General features: G+C 40.3%; 1 protein-coding gene across 13 annotated transcripts in view; it reads right to left on the bottom strand.

Annotated features, from left to right (window-relative positions):
* Window positions 1-19,064, bottom strand: part of PLB1 (phospholipase B1) — a 100,829-nt gene that overhangs the window by 13,616 nt on the left and 68,149 nt on the right. For all 13 annotated transcript variants that reach the window (XM_083832088.1, XM_083832090.1, XM_083832092.1 and 10 more), the window contains 14 exons: window positions 16,659-16,710; window positions 16,445-16,525; window positions 15,248-15,313; window positions 14,778-14,878; window positions 12,532-12,613; window positions 11,955-12,059; window positions 10,073-10,168; window positions 8,865-8,936; window positions 8,067-8,144; window positions 5,982-6,042; window positions 5,212-5,270; window positions 3,199-3,257; window positions 1,883-1,926; window positions 617-716 (listed from right to left, as the gene is read on the bottom strand). In XM_083832088.1, the coding sequence (XP_083688214.1) occupies window positions 617-716; window positions 1,883-1,926; window positions 3,199-3,257; window positions 5,212-5,270; window positions 5,982-6,042; window positions 8,067-8,144; window positions 8,865-8,936; window positions 10,073-10,168; window positions 11,955-12,059; window positions 12,532-12,613; window positions 14,778-14,878; window positions 15,248-15,313; window positions 16,445-16,525; window positions 16,659-16,710 (1,056 nt within the window). The remainder of the gene's footprint in view (window positions 1-616; window positions 717-1,882; window positions 1,927-3,198; window positions 3,258-5,211; window positions 5,271-5,981; window positions 6,043-8,066; window positions 8,145-8,864; window positions 8,937-10,072; window positions 10,169-11,954; window positions 12,060-12,531; window positions 12,614-14,777; window positions 14,879-15,247; window positions 15,314-16,444; window positions 16,526-16,658; window positions 16,711-19,064) is intronic.

Below are 19,064 nucleotides of genomic sequence, written 5' to 3'. Positions count from 1 at the left end.
ACAGACAGCCTTGGAAACAAATTCCCTGTGTATCCATAGAGCAGGCAAAGCATATGCAATACAAACTTTTATATATTTTGGTTCATAACAGACTAGTGGAGTTTTCCTTCGAGAAGGAAAAGGAATAAATTCCCAGCTGTTCATTCTCTTTGCACTACAAACAAGGATAGTTTTTAATGCCATTAGGGTAGCAGTGGGCCTCTACTTATTAGTTTGAGGCACATTTCCCAGAAATCAAGGGATAACCGAGAAATGGTCATGAACTTTTTCTCATTACACACACGGCCTGAGAACGAAGCAGGGAGCTGCATACCAAAGGCTAGGCAGAAAAAGGTACCAATAGAATTAGAAGCATAACTAAGGCATTGACTCAGAAATTCTGCACAGAGGTCAAATGAAGAAAGGGAGTTTGTCTCTAATTTAGAAAACTTAAAAATGAAATCCCCCAAATACTGGATTTAAAAATATATAATCAGTAATCAAACCACAGAAACACGTACAGTACAAGTAAATCATCAGCATTAACTCAGCCTTAACATACAGTTCAAAGATAATCTGCCAGTCCATCATTTCTCTCCTACCTGCTTTACCCTTTCTTGGCCACAATTGCACTTACCGTGCAGTGGCACCTTTCTGTGCAGCGTTGAACCCAGCTGTTTCCTTACTGCTACCAGTGGAAAAGCCAAAGATGTTTGGACTGAATTTTTTCAAGATATCTTAAAAAGAGAAGACACAATGTTCAGCCATCCACAGTACAACCAGCATTGTTGCTATAGACACACCTGCCTCGGAGACTTCAGTTACTGTGTCAACTTCAGTACAAAATTATTTCTCCCTGTGGCCTTGAGGAGCCAGGGCCTGGCAACCCTAAAATCACACAGCTCCCAGGGAATTCAGTGTTCTTGAGTTTGAGTGCCTGAGTAATCGTGGTTACTTCCCTTCACGTAACAGGAGCAGATGCCCCAAATGCAGCCCTCTACCTCCCAGTCCTCCAGCTTCTCATTAAGTTAATATTTATTGCAGAGAAGTGAATTCTATTCATGTTTATAGGCTTCACTGAAACCCTCAGCAGTGAAGCGTGGTGCCTGAAAACTATTTTGTTGTGTCTGTAGTGCAGTCTGAAACCTCTTTGCAGAGTCTCAATTACAGTGCTGTATACATGGTGAAATGTATTTTCTATTTTTCCTTAAACATGATGCTTGTCATGTTACATATCAGATCTTATTACCAACAATGTCAGGTATTTTCAAACTGCTCCACAGCACGGATCGTGTATAAACAGAAGAACCACTGTGAACCAATTCCCCTCTAATTTATAGTCACACTGACCACTTAGTGGTTTCTATGGCAACTACAGGAACCAGTTACACAGAATGCTACGACAAGAAATTTATAGTATTTTTAGATTTTTTCAATGTGATCTACCAATTCAAAGTCACTGGGAGAAGTCACCAGGAAACCACAACCTTATCAACAATCTTTTCTAAATGGATCGCTAATTGTTTCATAACTCTTAATTTGCCCACAGCCATTACAGTCTGTCATTGGAAAGCACAAAATGAAATAAAGAAGGGACAGATCTGGCAGGAACTTCTGCCACCTTCAGCACATTTACTCCTCATCATTTGTATCAAAAGGATGCAACCGTCACATGCAGATCCTGTGATGTGGAGGGGCTGAATCAGCTTTACAGCTAGGAAGGTCAGTCTGGGTTTCAGCTGTGACTCTCATGAACTGCTCATATCCACAACAGATGGGCACCCCCCGCTGTCTGGGAGGAAAGTGTGATCATTTCCAGATGTTTCCTAGCATCTACTTGGACTACTTTCAGAGTAATTACTCGCCTTGCCTTTCACTCACATTGGTTTTCCAAGATACTCACTAGGTAAAGTAGTTCGGGTCTCGAGGGTCTCATCACCTCCGATACTACAAAGGGAAAGAACAGAATCACGAAGTAGGATTAGTTCTGCAACCATCTGTCTTGCTGTCACCATATGTTGCTGTAGCAGCCCAGGAAGGTAAAAAGACTAACCTCAAACAGAACCATGAATATAAACCACAGGACAAGTAGGAATTCAGGGAAAGTACTGAAAGGAGATTTCGGATTAAATCAAGCAGGGTTTCAGCTAAGGTAGAAACTATGCCAAACTAGGAATTGAGCATACTGGAGAAATAATTTTTCATACGGACATGCTGGGATGCCCATCACAGAAAGGCATTTTTCCTCACCAACGTTGCTCTATGTGACCTTGTTGAAATTACATTTGTGTGCAGTTATGCATAGAAGAGAGACTGCATTAAATGCTCATTAACCACCTATTTAGGATTCTGCAGTGTTGATTATGAAAAAAAGCCTCTGCCTCTACTATTCAAATAACATCTTTGTAACAAGCCAATACTTTCTTATACCACCTCTGTCAGGCCCTCTGAGATGTCTATGCTTGCATATACATTTAGGGTGGGGGTAGAGTGGAGAAAAGAAAGATGAATAAACATACGCTTGCTTATCTACCATACGTACTTTTGCCTACATGAAATAGGCAGTTTCCTTCCACTCTACTGTGGACATTGAGACTCATATCCACCCTAATATATATTGTCGTTGCCCACTTTGTAACTGCAAATATATTTGGGATATCTTCACTGAATGTGCATGCGGTGTTCTCACCGTGTTCAGTGTTCATGCCAATCCACACTCACTTAGATTTTCTAGTGTTAGACACTGTATTAGATAATCACAACAACAGCAGCAATATTTTGAATAAATTCCAGAGGGACTAGTAGGAAGTTGAAATAATTTACTCATATTAATAATCTAGTACTGCCAGACGGGGGCACAGGAGCCTGCTGGTAGCAGTCAGGTCTGGTTAAAAAAAATAAAACAAGCACACAAACACAAAACTAACAACACAAAAATCACTCCCTCTCTCTTCCAGTTCTGACTCCCCAAGGCCTTAGCCAGCATAATCACTCTCAGCATCCTACCCTACCCCTGTATTTACTCTCAGCAGGGAGAAATTGGTTTGATAGAAGTAGAATTTAGCTACTACAGCTGTGTCAGCACACCCCTTTGTGTGGGACATTTCATTTCCATTTTTTTCAGTATGTAACTACTCAACCAGGTGACCTGCACTTTTAACTGTCTGTGGACAAAAATGCCGGAAAGGAAACTGAGCTTTTTTTTTTTTTTTTTATTACCTCCAGGAAAGTCCCCTCCAATCTGTTTGTAGGTCGGTTGAGCGGGCTCCTACAGCAGTCTGGAAAGGATGGAAAGAATCGTTTATAAAATACTACAAGGAAAAGGTGCTACAAGTTTAGATAGGACAGACAATGTGATTTGGAAGTGCTGATGGTAACATTATTCTGCATCCAGACATTTTTTTTTTCAGTATCTCTGTTACAGCATAAGTGTTCCATCTTCTTATTCCCCAGCATACACTGCCCCCAGTCAGCCCTGCACTGCATCTCCTACACTTCAAATTCATGGCCTTCTCCTCATATTCAAAAGCATTTCATCTAGTCAATAGACCTTGGAGCATCAGAGGAGATATAGCCCGGCCAGAGGACATCAGGCTGTAAGGCCAAAGACATATTGCTTTGGAACTACAACTCTAATATTAGTTTCAGCAACCCTGGGGGACCCAGATTAACATCTACAGCTTTCTATTTGTTTGGATTTTTCTAATGGAAAATGCTTCATTCTGGCATTTCCTGAAGAAAGCCGATTTTGAGAGACTTAATAATCCAGGGAAAAACACTGATGAAAAATTCCCTGCCAGTTTAGCTGTAAATAAATCAGTAGAGGAGCTGGCTTTTAATCTGCCAAGAAAACAAATCTTTGGTGCAAAACCCACTTTTCTCTTCTGGGACCCAGTCTGCTAGTCTAACACGCAGACTGAGTGAGGTGTAGGCAGGCTCTTTTTTTGCCAATACAGATAAGTGTGTCGGCATATCTTTTGCTTTCACTGTGCAATGGCGCTGAGAAGTTGGACAGTCCTTCCCCCTATTTGTGTCCTTCCCCCCCCAGCCCCAGCCCCAGCCCCAACCAGCACTACTTCCCATAAAAAATGTCACACCTTTCTGCAGCAATGGCAACTAATAAGAACCTCATGAATAATAGCAGTATGCGAATTGCCTTGCTCAGCTGTTGAGACAAAGTCCTCAAGCATCAGAGTCTGGCCCTTATTATTAGGGATCTCCGAGAAATTTCACGTATTGAAGAATGAAAATTTAAAGAAGAGATGTGTGCACTAGGGGGAGGAAATCAAGCAATTAATTTTAAGTGTTGTAGCCATGGATAGAAGGGAGGCTTGCAGGATCATTACTGAGGTCTTCTAAGAAAAGCTCAAAGCTCAGCAGGCAGGAAGCCAGGATTACATCAGGAACACCAAAATCAGTTTTCAGAGTTAATGAGGAGGTGAAGACATGCACACCTGCCAGTTGATAAGCCTGACCATTTGAAGGCTTTAGTCCATTCAACTCCTTCTGAACTCTACAGGAGCTGAAGCTGCTAGAACGAGCACCCGTTTAGCTCAGGAGTTACAATTCATGTTGACACCAATATTTGCCTTCATCCCATGCCAGAACAATTCTGTAGTGCTGTGTAACTTTGGAACTTTTTCCTCAAAAAACTTCAGTGCAGATCTGCAGTATTTCCTGTTATTCTTTTTCTGGGGCCTTTATTTTCTATGATGATTCTTTTCAGTGTGCATTTCTCAATACATGATATACATCATAGTTTTAACTGAGAGGTGCCTAATCCAGGAAGCAACAGCTGAAAGCAAAATTCTGATATACTGAAGTGTCAGAACTGTCTCAAGAGAGAAGCACTTCGGTCAGCTATCAGTTATTTCCATAGGAATTTACAGCAAGACCTCTTATTGCATGAAAAATGTCTCTTGCTTGTTCTTATGTCAGAAAATACTACTACTATAAGGGAGCCCTCTTCCTTTTCAAAAACACTTGAATAGATTCTGTGCAATGGAGAATATGATCCCATTTCTGTCCTGGCCTGAATTATTCATTACTGGATCATACAATTGCCAGTATCACTCAGATCCCTTCAGGCTATTTCTTCTCAAAGGGGCACAGGTAGATGAGCTTTGCTTTGCCAAGCCAAAGCAATTTGTTTTCTGCCTGACATGACCGTGTATAGGTAGAAATTGACACTTACTCTTCTCATTTTAAACCTGGCAACACAGCAGTACTTACAGTCAGGGAATCTCCCAGTGCGCCAATGACTTTGATATCAGCAGGTTGTAGCTCATGTACTGAAAGAGGTAGGAGAAGAATCATGATTAATGATAACTGACACAAAATACTATTTATCAGAATAAATAGCAGAATAAAGGTCCAAGTCATTAGTTCCAACCCGATGGTATTTTTACAGACTTTTAGGGAGAATGAGCCTCAAGTTCTATGTACCCGCTAGGCAAAAGGCAAAACTTCTTGCCATTTGCTTGAAACAGTATACTCAACCAACAAGGAAATACATAGACTTTAAAACAGCTTTTCATATGTAGGAAAAGAGTGAAAATGGATTAGATATGTTTAGGGTTTCTAAGGTTTGGGTCGTAGATCAATACTTCCCATTAGCAATCTGCCCATAAAACCTCCCAGTTATGAACAGCACTGCTACTGCGCTTCCTATCAGACAAGGCTCACCAGGTAAATCACACCTGCTGAGCTGCTAACCAACCTAGGCAATTTTAATCTGCCATGTTGCTATACATAATATATGGATTTGATAAACATAATTGTATTTATCCACAGAGAGCACACCTGCTGTGTTATAAAGCTTGTCATGTATGGCAGGATGGACTTTCCTGCTTTGCAGTTAAATATACTAGCTTTTATTGTTTACTTTCTATCTAAGATTTGCAGTTTCAAGATCTTATTGATCTTGAAAAAACAAAAACAAACAAACAAAAAAGGGTGAAATCTTTCCTATTCGGGATTTTAGCTCAGGAGTTCACTCTCACCTGATGTTGGGACACGACTGGATGGAGTCTGTTCCGAACAAGACAGGTCACTGCCCCAGTTCTGAAATGAGAGTTTATCAAATTGTGCCATGTTACGGTTAAAAGACAGTGTGGAATACATATATAATTTAATTGTACAGTAAAGGGCAAAACCAAATTCAAAAATAGATCCTATTTTGGTGCCTATACAGCTGAAGAGTCAAAGAATCATAGAATCGTTTAGGTGGGAAAAGACCTTTAAGACCAGTCTGTCCTCTTCTTTGTGGAATGCTGTCAAAACATCAATAACTTTTGGTGACATTTTCTAGCCAAAACATATCTTTTTGCCAAAGCCAAAACATATCATCTAGAAATATTGCTTATAACAAAGGCTTCATAAGAAGGATATATTTTTTTCCCTCCTCTATAGCCTGGGTGTTTTGTCCATGACCCAGGAGGTAGGGTCTTCAGGTCTGAAGTACCACTCTGTCTAAAGAGATACCAGATGTAAATCCAAGGAAAACAGAAGTAAACAAAAGTTACATTATATTCACGTACTACATTATTACTGCTTCCTGTGTACATCCCTATTCTTTTCCTGGAAGTTTTTGAAAATCGCTTGTTTCACTGAACATAAAATTTTAAGAGAATTTGAACCCTCTGATGTTTCAGAAAAGAGAACTGTCAGCCTCAGATTTTACCATACATTTGTAGGAGGTATCATAGCTATTATGTTTATTCCACCAATAATGAAACCAAGGCAACCACACATCACTGATATCTTGATTCACCAGCAGAGGCATCTGATGAAGGTGTTGCCCATGCTCTTTGGTAGTAAGCACCAATGTTAGCTAAGATGGCAGTGAGGGAAAGACTATAGCTGTTGTAATGAGCAGTCCCTGTAAGAGGAAAGATATCTGCTTATACTGATCTCAGACCTGACCCTACTTAGAGCAGGAGGTTAGACTAGGGATGCCTTAAGGTTCCCTTCCAACCTGAATTATTCTGTGATTGTACAATTCTACCTTTCAGAGAAAAACTACACAGACCAGTGGTCTTCAGAAAGCACAGATAGTATTAAAAAACGTCAAGACAAATGTGTCTGTTCTCCTATATAATGGTGTAATAGGCTCTACTATCAACCAGCTAGTTAAAGGATGCTTCCAGAAGTTAGAAAGGACTGCTGAGAGTATTTTTAGATCAGAGAGGAAGCTGTTCTTTTACTCTCTCTACTGCTTCTTTACTTTATCACTTCAAAACCTATTGCCATTGAGATTCAGTAAGTGCAAGAATTATCCATTAAAGGTATAATTTTAGCTCTACAGACAAAAATCCTATTTCAACATTGCAAACTATGGCTCGTTGAAACAATATTAGCGGTTGCTCTTTGCAGCCCTCAAGACTCTCAGCGATTTTCATAATTTAGTTAGGTATGAGGACCCCTGGTATGTCCAACTAGCCCCAGTCCACTTTGATTGCCATCCCCAACCATACTTGTATCACCAAAACAGAGCAACCCTTGCAGAATATCTGCGTGCCAGCAACTATTTGTCAAGAGCAAGTTACTGCCCCATTTCTTCAGGTCCTACACAAAGTTTGTTTCTGCAGTTTGTTTAATCTGCCCTGTGGTAGTTGCTCAGTCAGCATGGAAAGTGAATCCTTTGGAGGACCAGTCCCCGTCACCTCCTCTGCAGCTGGCAGCAAATCCAATAAGTAAAGATGACTGCCCTCTACAGGTTGAGCACACTTGAGTGCATGGAAGTACAGTGGCTCAAGAGTCCTCAGATCATTTGGGTACTCAGGATCCTAAATTCTCTTCCCATACTGTTCGGGATGCGTTAATGATGCACCTTGGGTGACTAACTGTAGAGAAAAATTTCAATACAATTGCACCAATTGATACAATTAATTTTGTCTGCCTTTTGGGAAAAGAAGAGTTTAACATTTATTTACATAGAAAACAACGCAATCCAAGATAGACTTCTCTGTCTGAAAACTGCTAATAGGTTATCACATTTATAAATTCAGGATGATGTGCGAACAGTCACCAAACAGGGACTGTTTTGCATAGTTTGTCTAAAATGCAGCAAAGTATGCAACAGTTACCTCTGCTGGCTCACTGGTGGGAACCACAGTTGGATGGGTGTAGTTGCTATTTTTATATGTTGCCAGGAAGGGTGTAGCCTGGGAGAAAGAAGAAATTAAAAAAAAAAAAAAAGAAAGAGAGAGAAAGAGAGAAAGAGATTAGGCAAAAAAAACCATGGCACAATCCAGAGCAAGTGACATCAAGAAAAACCAAAAAAGTAATTGTCTAAGCTGCAAAAGAGGTATCTATATTTTGAAACCATTCTCCTTACTTTAAAATTCAGAAGCAAGATTTTTGTTTAGCACCTTATGGCAAAAATGACATATGCCAGATCCTGATTAGCAATTTAACATTCCCCTCTCCTAAGCTTTCCACAAATTATTAAACATTATTGTCTGTTTAATTCTTTCAAAAGACACTGATGTAAGCTCTGGAGAAACCTCGACTTGTGTCAGCAGAGGGGAATAAAAGATTGACTACTATATGGTACTCTCTTCCCTCCAAAAGAGGCTATACAGACTGCATAGTTGGTTTTGTCCCCTACTAATGGAGCCTGCATTAATGAAGAAAAGCACATTTGTTTAGGCTAAAACTGAAAACACACAAATCAGCACGTTCTCAGTCAGTATTCACTGCACAATAAAAGGCTGAGGGATACCAGAGCAGGTACATTGATTACACCTGCTCATTCAGAGGTAAGCAGAGGAGGAAAGTTTTTAGCAAACTTGCCCCAGACATATTGAACCCCTGCTGTCTGCAGGCTGCACAAGCACGTAGGCCTGCCTGATGCCCAGCTTCCACAACATGGGGATATTTACCTGAGTCGGGCAGCTGAGGACAGCGTCAACCATGAAGTCAAATGAGTCAGCTTTCTGGCCTACAGGCTGTAACTAGGATGGACAAAAATAAATAAATAAGCAAAAGTTTGTAGCTGTCTCAGCTCATCTCACATTTGTATAACAATTCTATCCAAAAGAATCTAAACACACCTTTCAGTTTGTTGGTTTTTTTTAAAACTTTTTTTTTTTTAAACTGCCTGCATTTACAGACCTTGATTTACCCAAGGCTGAAATGCCTTTGCTCCTCAGAAGGAACATGGCAACTGAGCAACAAAACAGCAACTCTAGAAAGAAGTTTAAAAAGGGAAGTAGAGAGCTATGCTAGATCAGCTTAAACTCCAGGATGATTTTGGCAGGCACATGAAGTACCCTGGACTTTTGCCAGAAGGCGAGGTTGTAAACTCTGTTCTCTTGCATAAAAGAGAAGACACTAAGAGTCCCTCAGTTTTTATTGCTAAGTTGCACGATGGCAGCTCCAACAGAAGGCTGTTTATATGTAGAAGATTAAACAAAATTTAATTAGAGGTACTGCTTGATGATTGCAGGCAATCATTTTAGCTAAGACATTACCCCAAAGTATAAAGAAGTTACCATTTGGGATCTAAGATACTGCCTTGGACTGCATGCATACTCATACTGCACTACAATCCTAAGTAAAATGAGTTTGCTTAACCAATCTTTATGACTCATTGTTACCAAGTTTTATTCATTTTCAAAGGTAGTAAAGCTAAACTGAATTAAAGCTACTTTAATTCCTAGTAAGACTCTCACAATACGAAGGATTTAAAACACTTTTAAGTAATCCATTTTAAATTGGCATACGTAGTCACAATTCTTTATTTGGTGGTTTCTCATATCAGCCCATAGAAACATCATCCTTAGTAAATATCCTGACTTTCATGACAACGGGTGAAATAGATTTCAAGCTGCTCAGCTGAAATCATGACTGATTGATCACGCACTTACAGCACCCCTCCCTTCCCCACAGAATCTAAGAGGCAAGAGCTTCTAGGTTGTGAGCAGGCAGAAATTTGAGGGTATCTGACTAGAAAAGAAGAAACAAATGCTGGGGACCTATTACCATGTTACAGAGTTATCTAGGACTTCATTGCAATGTTTATTACATAATCTTAATGGTAGCCAGGTCTAGCTAAAGACTGTGTTGTATGCAAAGCCTGTCACCTTACCAGAGCATTCCAGAGAGCCCTGGCAAGCTGAGAATGGCCTTTCTGGTTTGGATGGAAGCAGTCAGGTGAAAAGTAGGAGACATCAGGATGCCCGTCCTACAGGGGAAAGAATAAAGTACATGTAAGTGCAGAAGAACTCACAGAGCTCCAACTTCAGATTGCTGAGGCCAGATCCGAGCCAGTAGCAGGAGGTTCACTCTACTTGTTCTTGCCACTCCAATGTGGAAAGCCTCATCAACTGGTGATATAAAGCATGCTTCAGCAGGTCCACTAGCTACCAGAAAACCTAGCTAGAAATGCTTATGTGCTTCCAAGGACAGATCCAGAAAGAAGCAGCAAAAACACCATTTTGAGTTTGGTATCTAGTCTCTCTCTGCGTTCTGTGATAAAGATGGGATCCTCTCCTCGGCACAACATCAGAACAGGCGGCCTCAGCACCATTATGCTCTGCTGTACTTTTGCATGTGAATGAGTATCTTATAGACATTGTACCGGAAGGAACAGAAGCCATCCATCTTCTCACAGTTGTGTCAGTTCTGCAAGCTTGAAAGGAGCAAAAAAACAAGTGCTTGAGAGAAGGCAGTCAAACTGACCAGTCTCCTTTCCAAGCACAGCTGTACTTTAATACAGATACTGGGACATCTGGAGGAGGTAAGGCTTGGACATTTAAATACCTTGGCTTTCATGTGAATATTGAGACAAGAATGAGTTTAGATCACAGATAACTGAAATAACATTTTGTTGTTGTTGTTCAGAGCAGTCCTCCCCCAAAACTTGAGCAGGTTTTTGATTCAGTGTGTCTGAGCAAACTAACGAGGATGACTACTAGCACTTGGATCTATATCTGATCTTTTGCCAAGTTTAGAGGCAGAGTTTTAAGTTCAGGAACATCTGAATTTTGTGAGAGATAAGAAAAGACACCACCCTGAACTTCCTTAAAATCTCAGCTAATGCTTGTGAGACTATAAAAAAGAGTTCAGAAACATTTTGCTTCTCCTATTTTTATTTTTGTGTTCTTCACCTTAGTACCAAAACCCCTAAAGGATGGCTTTTCACAGGAGCCAGCTTCATCAAAAAACAAAAAAATAAAAAAATAAAAAAATAAAAGCCTGGTTTGTTTTTTCACCTGTGAAGTTTTCAACCAGTTTTCTAAATTCAAGAGTTTTATCTGTAGCAGTATTTGAAACTCTTCAAACTTATCACTAGCTACTGGTTCAATAATACTAAGGCAAACCCTGTTCAATATTTTGCTGCATCTGCATTTACTTCCAGGTGAGAGAAGGAAGCACCGATCTACATGAAAATTAGCAAGTGGGGTTTCAGTTTCAGAGAAGGTACAGATCACTTCCTAGATTCATAGCTTGCTGGGACTTATTCAAGGAACTGAAATATAGTTGCCAATAACAGGAAAAAGGGCTCACTACATAAAACTACTATTTCCTCTAAATCATATGAAAACTCTTCTTTCTGTCAGCCACATAAGTTATGGGACATGAAGAGGAGGCAATGTTCTAGTCTTCAGTGAGCAATGCAGCTAGGTTGCTTTAAGGACTGTAACTTAATACCTCCATCTTTTATTAATCACGCTATATTTTTCTTTATATTTACATATCCTTGAGAACATACACAAACCAACCTCTTAATTTAGGTTTTGATTCATTGTCCAAAAAAGCAATTCATACTGACAGAACAATATGTAAAATGAAGAGCAGATATCTACACAAAGAAATCTAATCTATTGTACTACTAATCTATTGTACTAAAAATCAACAAGTTCTAATAAGAAAAGCACATGACAAGCTGAAACGATTTTGCATACTTTCTGTAAAGGTTAGATACCCACATTTAGTTCTTTGCATATGGAAGTCTCTTTAGACTATACCTGACCAAGAGGAATCTTTGGATTTCGGAGGAAGGGCTGAATGATCACTGTGAAATTTTCATGAGTGTCGTATCTGCCAGACTCCACCAGTCCCTGAACACCAAGCTGTAAGAAACCAAAAACAGCCACCAATAACCCATCAACATCTCTGCATAAAAACTGTTTTGTTGTTGTTGTTGTTTGCATTTTTGTTTCTTTCTTTTAGAGAGAGAGCCCAAGATTCATTAGGAAGCTTCTGCTTGTTAACTGAAATAGACAGAAACGTTGGCAAAAGGTAAGCCTTGTAAAAGTGGCTGAGAAGGCTGCAACACAATACTGCAGTTGTGAGGGACAGGATTTTGGTGACTGAACTCTCACCTGTCCATCTGTATTAGGAAACACTATTTTTCTGAAGAGATTTACTTCTGGTTTTCATCACATCGTGTTCTGGATAACATCGAATTAACTCCTGCTTAGCTCATAGTAATATTTTACCCCGAAGGGCCCTATGATTTGCTATAAACAGGCAGGTTGCTTGGTAATCAAAAGCTCATCTCAGCTGGAGGCAAAGTAACTGCACCTCTCTTAATAAACATACCTGGTAAGCTCTGACGGCTTCCCTCACCATCGTTAAATTTTTTGAGTTTTCTTCTCCTGTGAGAACGCAACTACACAGATAACTGTGGGAGAGGTTAGAGGAAAAAACAAGAACAGAGAGGATTAGATATTTTAGAATGCAAGTCATCCTTTGCTACCCAACATCCTCATGACATGGGAGTAACAAGGAAATTTGTACACTTGAATTTCTGTGAAAGTGTCTTATTGTCCATGCCATTGTTTACCATTTCAAACCTTGGCTTATTTTCCTTGGATTATTTTCCGCCTCACATGAACGATACTACTCTAATACCAGTTTGGTTTCACCCCCAGGCATATAAAGGTGAGGTACACTGTACGATGCCAGTTTGTCCCATTCAAGGCATCCAAAGTCCCTGCAGCCTGATAGAGAGAGACCCATGCCATTCCCTCTGGAACTAGAAAAGAGATCTTTGAAATTTACTGCCTGTATTATCTCTGAGTTGATACCTTTCCAATCAACAGTTCCTTTTGCCTTCCCAAGATACAGAATTTGTTCCTGTTTGGAGGATCAGCAAAGAATGTAAATTATTCATTACAATAAAGTCACTGAAACTGGAGATAGCTGTCCACTCTGCAAATACTTCATATTCCCTCAAAATGCCATAAAATCCAAATACTTGTAGACTTCAACCCCATCTTGAGGTACCCTGTATCAATAATTTTTACCCAAGCACAATGAAGTATACATTATGTGTCACAGGAAACCTGACAGTTCAAACCTCAATGAAATGCAAAGAAGATCTCCTTGTCTTTAAGTCCTAAATTCTAGGGCACAACCATCTGTACTCTTAACTTTAGATGCAGGAGCCTAACTTACTACAAACTAGTCATGTTTGGCAAATTTTGTAAGCTTGAGAGCTAAGAGACCATGGCAGCAGTAGCCCAGTGAGTTCTAAGTACCTAAATATTAACTCTAGATAAGGTGAGCCAAGCTTCACTAAAACTAATGATCTGTTAAGAGCCACCCTACTCTGAGATGTCCCTACTTTGAGGTCTCAGCTATTGTAAGCAGGTTTATGGATTAAACACATCTATGCTAATAGCAGCATGAAAAGGCCAGAACCATAACGCTTTCAGCCAGGAAGGTCTTCAGTCAAGTTGATTTACAGATCATATCCTCGCCTATCTTAACCAGAGTCCAAGGAATTATTATGCAAGTCCTAATTTAACCAGCCCATGAGCTTTATCCTAACCTTCCCTGGGAAGGACCACAAGCAGCCCAAACCAAAGCATAGTTCCACAAATGTACATTTAGCTTTAACGCAACCGTACTCCATAGAGCCTAAACTTGTCATCTCAATCCTGGAGCAGAAAGGCTACATCTGTTACTTTAGTCTGACCTCTTATACTGAGCCCAAGACTCTTTCTTGCCAGTGAATATCATCACCTTTGTCATTTTATATATCATCTGATGTGCTGCCTTAGCCTGTACCATTAGAGTCACAGTGAGATCTGTAACTGCTTTCTAAAACCAGAAGCACAATTTAAAACACTCATTTCTACCAAGCTTAATTCTACCCAAAACCTGGTAAGCCTTCCCAGGTCCAGATGAAATCTTAGTGCTACTAGCCCTTTTCTAGTCCCAGCCCCAAATCCCATGCAAGCCTTGCCTTCTCTGATGCGATCACTAATTCTAATCTCTCCGGTGTTAATCTAAGCAGCCTCACATGCTTTTACTCTTATCCTAAACCAATTGTTGCCATAGCCCAGGAATCCTAAACTTCTGCTTCTTAATAGTAGCTCGAAGTGCCTTATTTTATCTAACTATAACATCAGAAGTCCTCCTATGTCTCAGCTAAATTGAAAAAAAAATAATAAATAAAAAAAAAACAGAACAAAACAAAAACCCTACTGTTTAAAACAGGCAACTCAGTCCTCCAGACTCATAAACTTTGCCAAGGAGCATCTCTGAGCCAGTGCACCAACGCTGGCCTGCCATCACTTATACTCAATAGTCACAAACTAGTGTAAGAGCTGCCTGGAATACTTGCAGCCAACAAAACAAATGTACTTGGGAATCTCTTAGATCAAAGCCAAGATAAAGCAACCCCATTGGGCAGGATGATATCATCACTGGATGAGATGCCCATAGAACTGTAGTGCTACAGACATACTTCTCTATGATGAAAAGAGCATGGAGAAAGAACTTGCTTTATCATCACAAAAAATAAGTTCAAGTACAAAAGAAAGTCAAACAAGCCTTACTCTGCCATGTAAGTGGGGCACGGAACTTGAGTATCCACAAACAACTGTCTCAGAGGGAGGATGTCCATCACTTCAACCAGATTCACTAGAGCTTTTGGAACCTGAAAGGAAAGTCAGACTTCACCTTATAAGGAACTGGTTATACAACCCACAGTGCACTTAATTTAAGCCAAAGTCCAGCCATTCAATGCCCCTTCCCTTTCTCCCTTGTTGGGAAGAGGAAAAAAAAAAAAAAAAAAAAGGCAACAAAACCCACAAAACTTCAACTCTGCTGTTGATCCTTTTCCAAAACCACGGTTCAATGCTGCTGTCTCTCATTTCAAACAGCATCTCACTACTCTCAGATAATACATGAGCAGTTGCTCATATCAAAGTCAGCAGACCACATTTGGTACCAAAATGGAAGAAACCCATCAATCAATTATATACCAGTTCAAGCTACAATACCAGGACAATTTCACAGTACTTGCCTGTCCATGAAGAATATCAAGAGTTTCTTGAATTCTTCTGGTGAAATTTACAGCTGAGTAGTGATCCTGACAGAAACAGAACAGAAGAGATTATTGCTAAATGGGGACACAAGACATTTGGGTTGGGAGGATAAAGAATCACATTAATTCTTTTCCTTTTCGTCCATACAACACCGTGGTCAGGAGAATGTTCTTGCTTCTTTCTAGAGGCCAAGAATTTTATGCATATCAATTAATCTAAAATACAGAAAGACTCAGTCAAATTTTGGATTTAAAATAAACCTATATTAAGGTGTATGTTTAACCAGTCCACTGGGTGCTTTACATAAGGATACGGGAAGGAATCTAATCTGATCACATGCTAAAAAGCATAAATCAGGCAGCCACAGGCATGCTCAGAGCCAATTGATAAGCTCTCATAAAATCAGGTGAAATCATTGCTAGTCAAGGACACGGCTGTAAATAAAGCTATAATACTTGGTGGTAGCAGCAAAGATGCCTAGCAAGGCTACTGCAGAAGCAGCACATTTCCCAAGCAAAAGTGGTTGCAGGAGAACTGAAAGCACTCGCAGGAAATTTTCATATTTAAAGTAAGAGAGTAAGATCTGACAGAGAAAGGTGGCCTCTCCCCATCACCTGCCCACTCAACTCCCATGATCTCCTTACAGCAGCCCTAAAGGCTTCTTCACGATCCAGAGAAGCATAAAATTCAAATGAATTGCTGCACTGCAGCAACTTCCCTCATACATACCTCACCTGTCCCTAGCACTTTCCTACAATACGAGTTATGGAGTGATGACAACCATTGTAGGATTGGACTGATGGTAGTTCAAAGCAGTATAGCTCTTCCTTGGATATCTAATGAGGCCTTGCTAGCAGTAGACCAGTTACCAGATCAGGCAAAGGAAGCTTTTCTTCCCTTCCATTTTTTGCTTGTGGTCAGAAAAGACAGAAAGTGGTTCTTACCCTGGAGTAAGCCAGAGAGAACACAACCATCTTACTTGGTTGCTGGTAAATGTTGTTTTTTTTGTTTGCTTGTTTTTTAATCAGGGCACTGTCTGCAGCAACCTCAGTTGTGAATTGTATGTACTCCTGTTTTGATAATCTCTGTGAAGGCTCTAAGGATCTGTGGATTTCCCTTGATGTACTGATATCACAGTCCCATTACGGTTTTAGTTGACAGGTTCTAATACTCACAGGGTCCTTGCAATAGTTGCACAGATCGTTTCCTCCAATAAGCACAGTTATGATTTTCCAGTCAGCATTGAAGTCAATTCTCTGTGTAACAAAGAAGAAAATAGTAAGCACAAATTTCTTTGATATGCACTTGGCATCTTTGCAGATGGATCTATCATGTGAAGCAACACCTGTTTCTTCTTGTGCTGTAAGATCAGAGTCCCAGGCAACTTACAGAATCATTTTGCATTAGTCTCAGGAGAGTTCTTGCTTGGGTTGGTAAGTGCCTGTGAAGAAGAGCAACCAATGAGTGAACGATACACCCTTATGGAGAGCACAACATTGCACAACATTAACGCTCTTTGGACATCTTAAATCTGTGAGCTGTCAGATACCAGGAGAGTTAAACGATGAGGCAGTGTAATCCTCATTTTGCAGTAATCAAATTAAGTGTTCACATCTTTATGAAGAGTCATCATCAAATTGGATTTGAATACAGATTTTACTCAAGTTCAATAATTAATGTGGAACCATAAGTTTAGCTTTCTATTACACTGCTTAGCAGCTAAAATGACAGACACAGCAACACGTTTGTTAGCAGATGGCCTGTTCAGAAATGGACTACTATCAATCTATTCCTCGTGTACTAAAATGAGGAGGGAATCCCAAGTCTCAATATTTAACTGACCTCTTGAGCAATGTTTGTGTACGCACCACAGCTCACCCAGCCCTGTAAAGCTGAGATGTTTCAGAGTTCACTGCGTACACATCCCCCATTCCTGTAGCCTGCACCCCAAGTCAATACTTAATTTCAAATTGTGTAAAACAGCTTAGCACACTCTACCTTTCAAAGCAAATTAAAATTCCAAGCAACTTCCAAGATCACTTACACAAGATGACAGCCTTGCTGTTTTTCAATAGCTATGCTAACACCCTCTCTTTTGAATGTATACACAAACATATATATATATATGTATAAATACAAATGCATATGTATGTTTGTATGCATGTGTATATAAAATTGCTACTAATTCTGGGTTACCTTGGCTAAACATTTCAACCTTGTTTGACTGCCCTGACATGTTGACACTCAAATATGCATAGAAAAGAGAAAGTGTTTAGAAAGCTTGGCCTTCCAGACAGCTCTGGAGCTGCATCAGCCACTAGGTTCTTGTTACAAACATTTCTCTGACTGTATATAGAAGCATAGAATCATCAAGGTTGGAAAAGCCCTCCAAGATCATCTGGTCCAACCATCCCCCTACTGCCAATATCACCCACTAAACCATGTCCCTAAGCACCACGTCCAACCTTTCCTTGAACACCCCCAGGGACGGTGATGCCACCACCTCCCTGGGCAACCCATTCCAATGTCTGACTGCTCTTTCTGAGAAGAAATGTCTCCTAATTCGCAGCCTGAACCTCCCCTGGCCAACTTGAGGCCATTTCCTTTAGTCCTATCACTAGTTATCTGTGAGAAGAGGCCGACCCCCAGCTCCTCACACCTTCCTTTCAAGGTAGTTGTAGAGAGCAATGAGGTCTCTCTCCCCTGGGCCTCCTCTTCTCCAGACAAAACAACCCCAGTTCCCTCAGCTGCTCCTCACAGGACTTGTGTCCCAGGCCCTTCTCCAGATATCATATGACATTAATAAGCACGATACTGGTTTTGTACAATAACCAGAGAGTAGCTCTCCTTTGTAATGCTGTACTTGCTGTAGGAACAGGAGTTATTTCTTACCACCCTTCTTTAACCAAATACTTATCTAGCACTAACATAAGAGTATTTAATGGGGAATGAGCCCTCTCATGCATCTACTTGTGACAGAGGCACCCCACAGATGTAGTAGTTCTCTTCACCATTACCCTTATCCAAAGTCATAACCTACTTATTTATATCCCAAAACTATCACAAGTGGTCAAAAATTCCTTCTGTTCTTACTGTGGATACTAAGCTAGGGCATTGACTTCAATATTAATGCAGAGGAAAACATCCATTATTGAGCTGGCAGTCTGCAACACCTTTCATTTCTTTTGCAGTCACTGAAGTGCTGATGCATCCTGAGCCAACACAGTCAGTAAGATTGAACATTTCGAATGAAGCAGTGGCAGTAATCATCCATTCTTGAGCTGCAGCCTCCACCAAATTTAGATCTTAATCAACAGAAAGTCTGCTAATGGGAGATAGATATTCACAGTTCCTGTCACCTGTTCTCTCAGTCTTAAGTTCTTAGCCTCATTTTTTCCAAGTGCAATCAGAGACGTAAGCCAGGCTCTGCTTCAACAACATACTTTAGATACATCCTAAACTCCAGCATGTACTTAAGCACTTTGGCAATGAATGGGGGTGGGATCAAGAAAGTTTTGTCTACACTGCTACATTCAGTAAATAGCCCTTCAAAGCAGCCACTGGTTTCACTTTAGTAAGTCCTGTTCTTCAAAAGCTAGTGAGGGTGCAGAACCACCTCCTCTCAGAAAGGGCTCAGCACCTCTGGAAAAGTTTCCAGACTAGCACCCAGCAGTGAGACAGGCCAGGTAGCAATTCTGAAATATCAGGATCAGCTTTCATTCATGGACTATTTTTGTCCTCTGGGTAATAGGAAAAGAGATATTTTTAGGTGTTGAAGAATAAGTGCTGGACTGC

Source organism: Anser anser (assembly GCF_964211835.1).
Source record: "Anser anser genome assembly, chromosome: 3".
Classification (NCBI taxonomy): domain Eukaryota; kingdom Metazoa; phylum Chordata; class Aves; order Anseriformes; family Anatidae; genus Anser; species Anser anser.
Note: the sequence above shows the minus strand (reverse complement) of the source record. Positions and strands in the feature narration are given on the sequence as shown.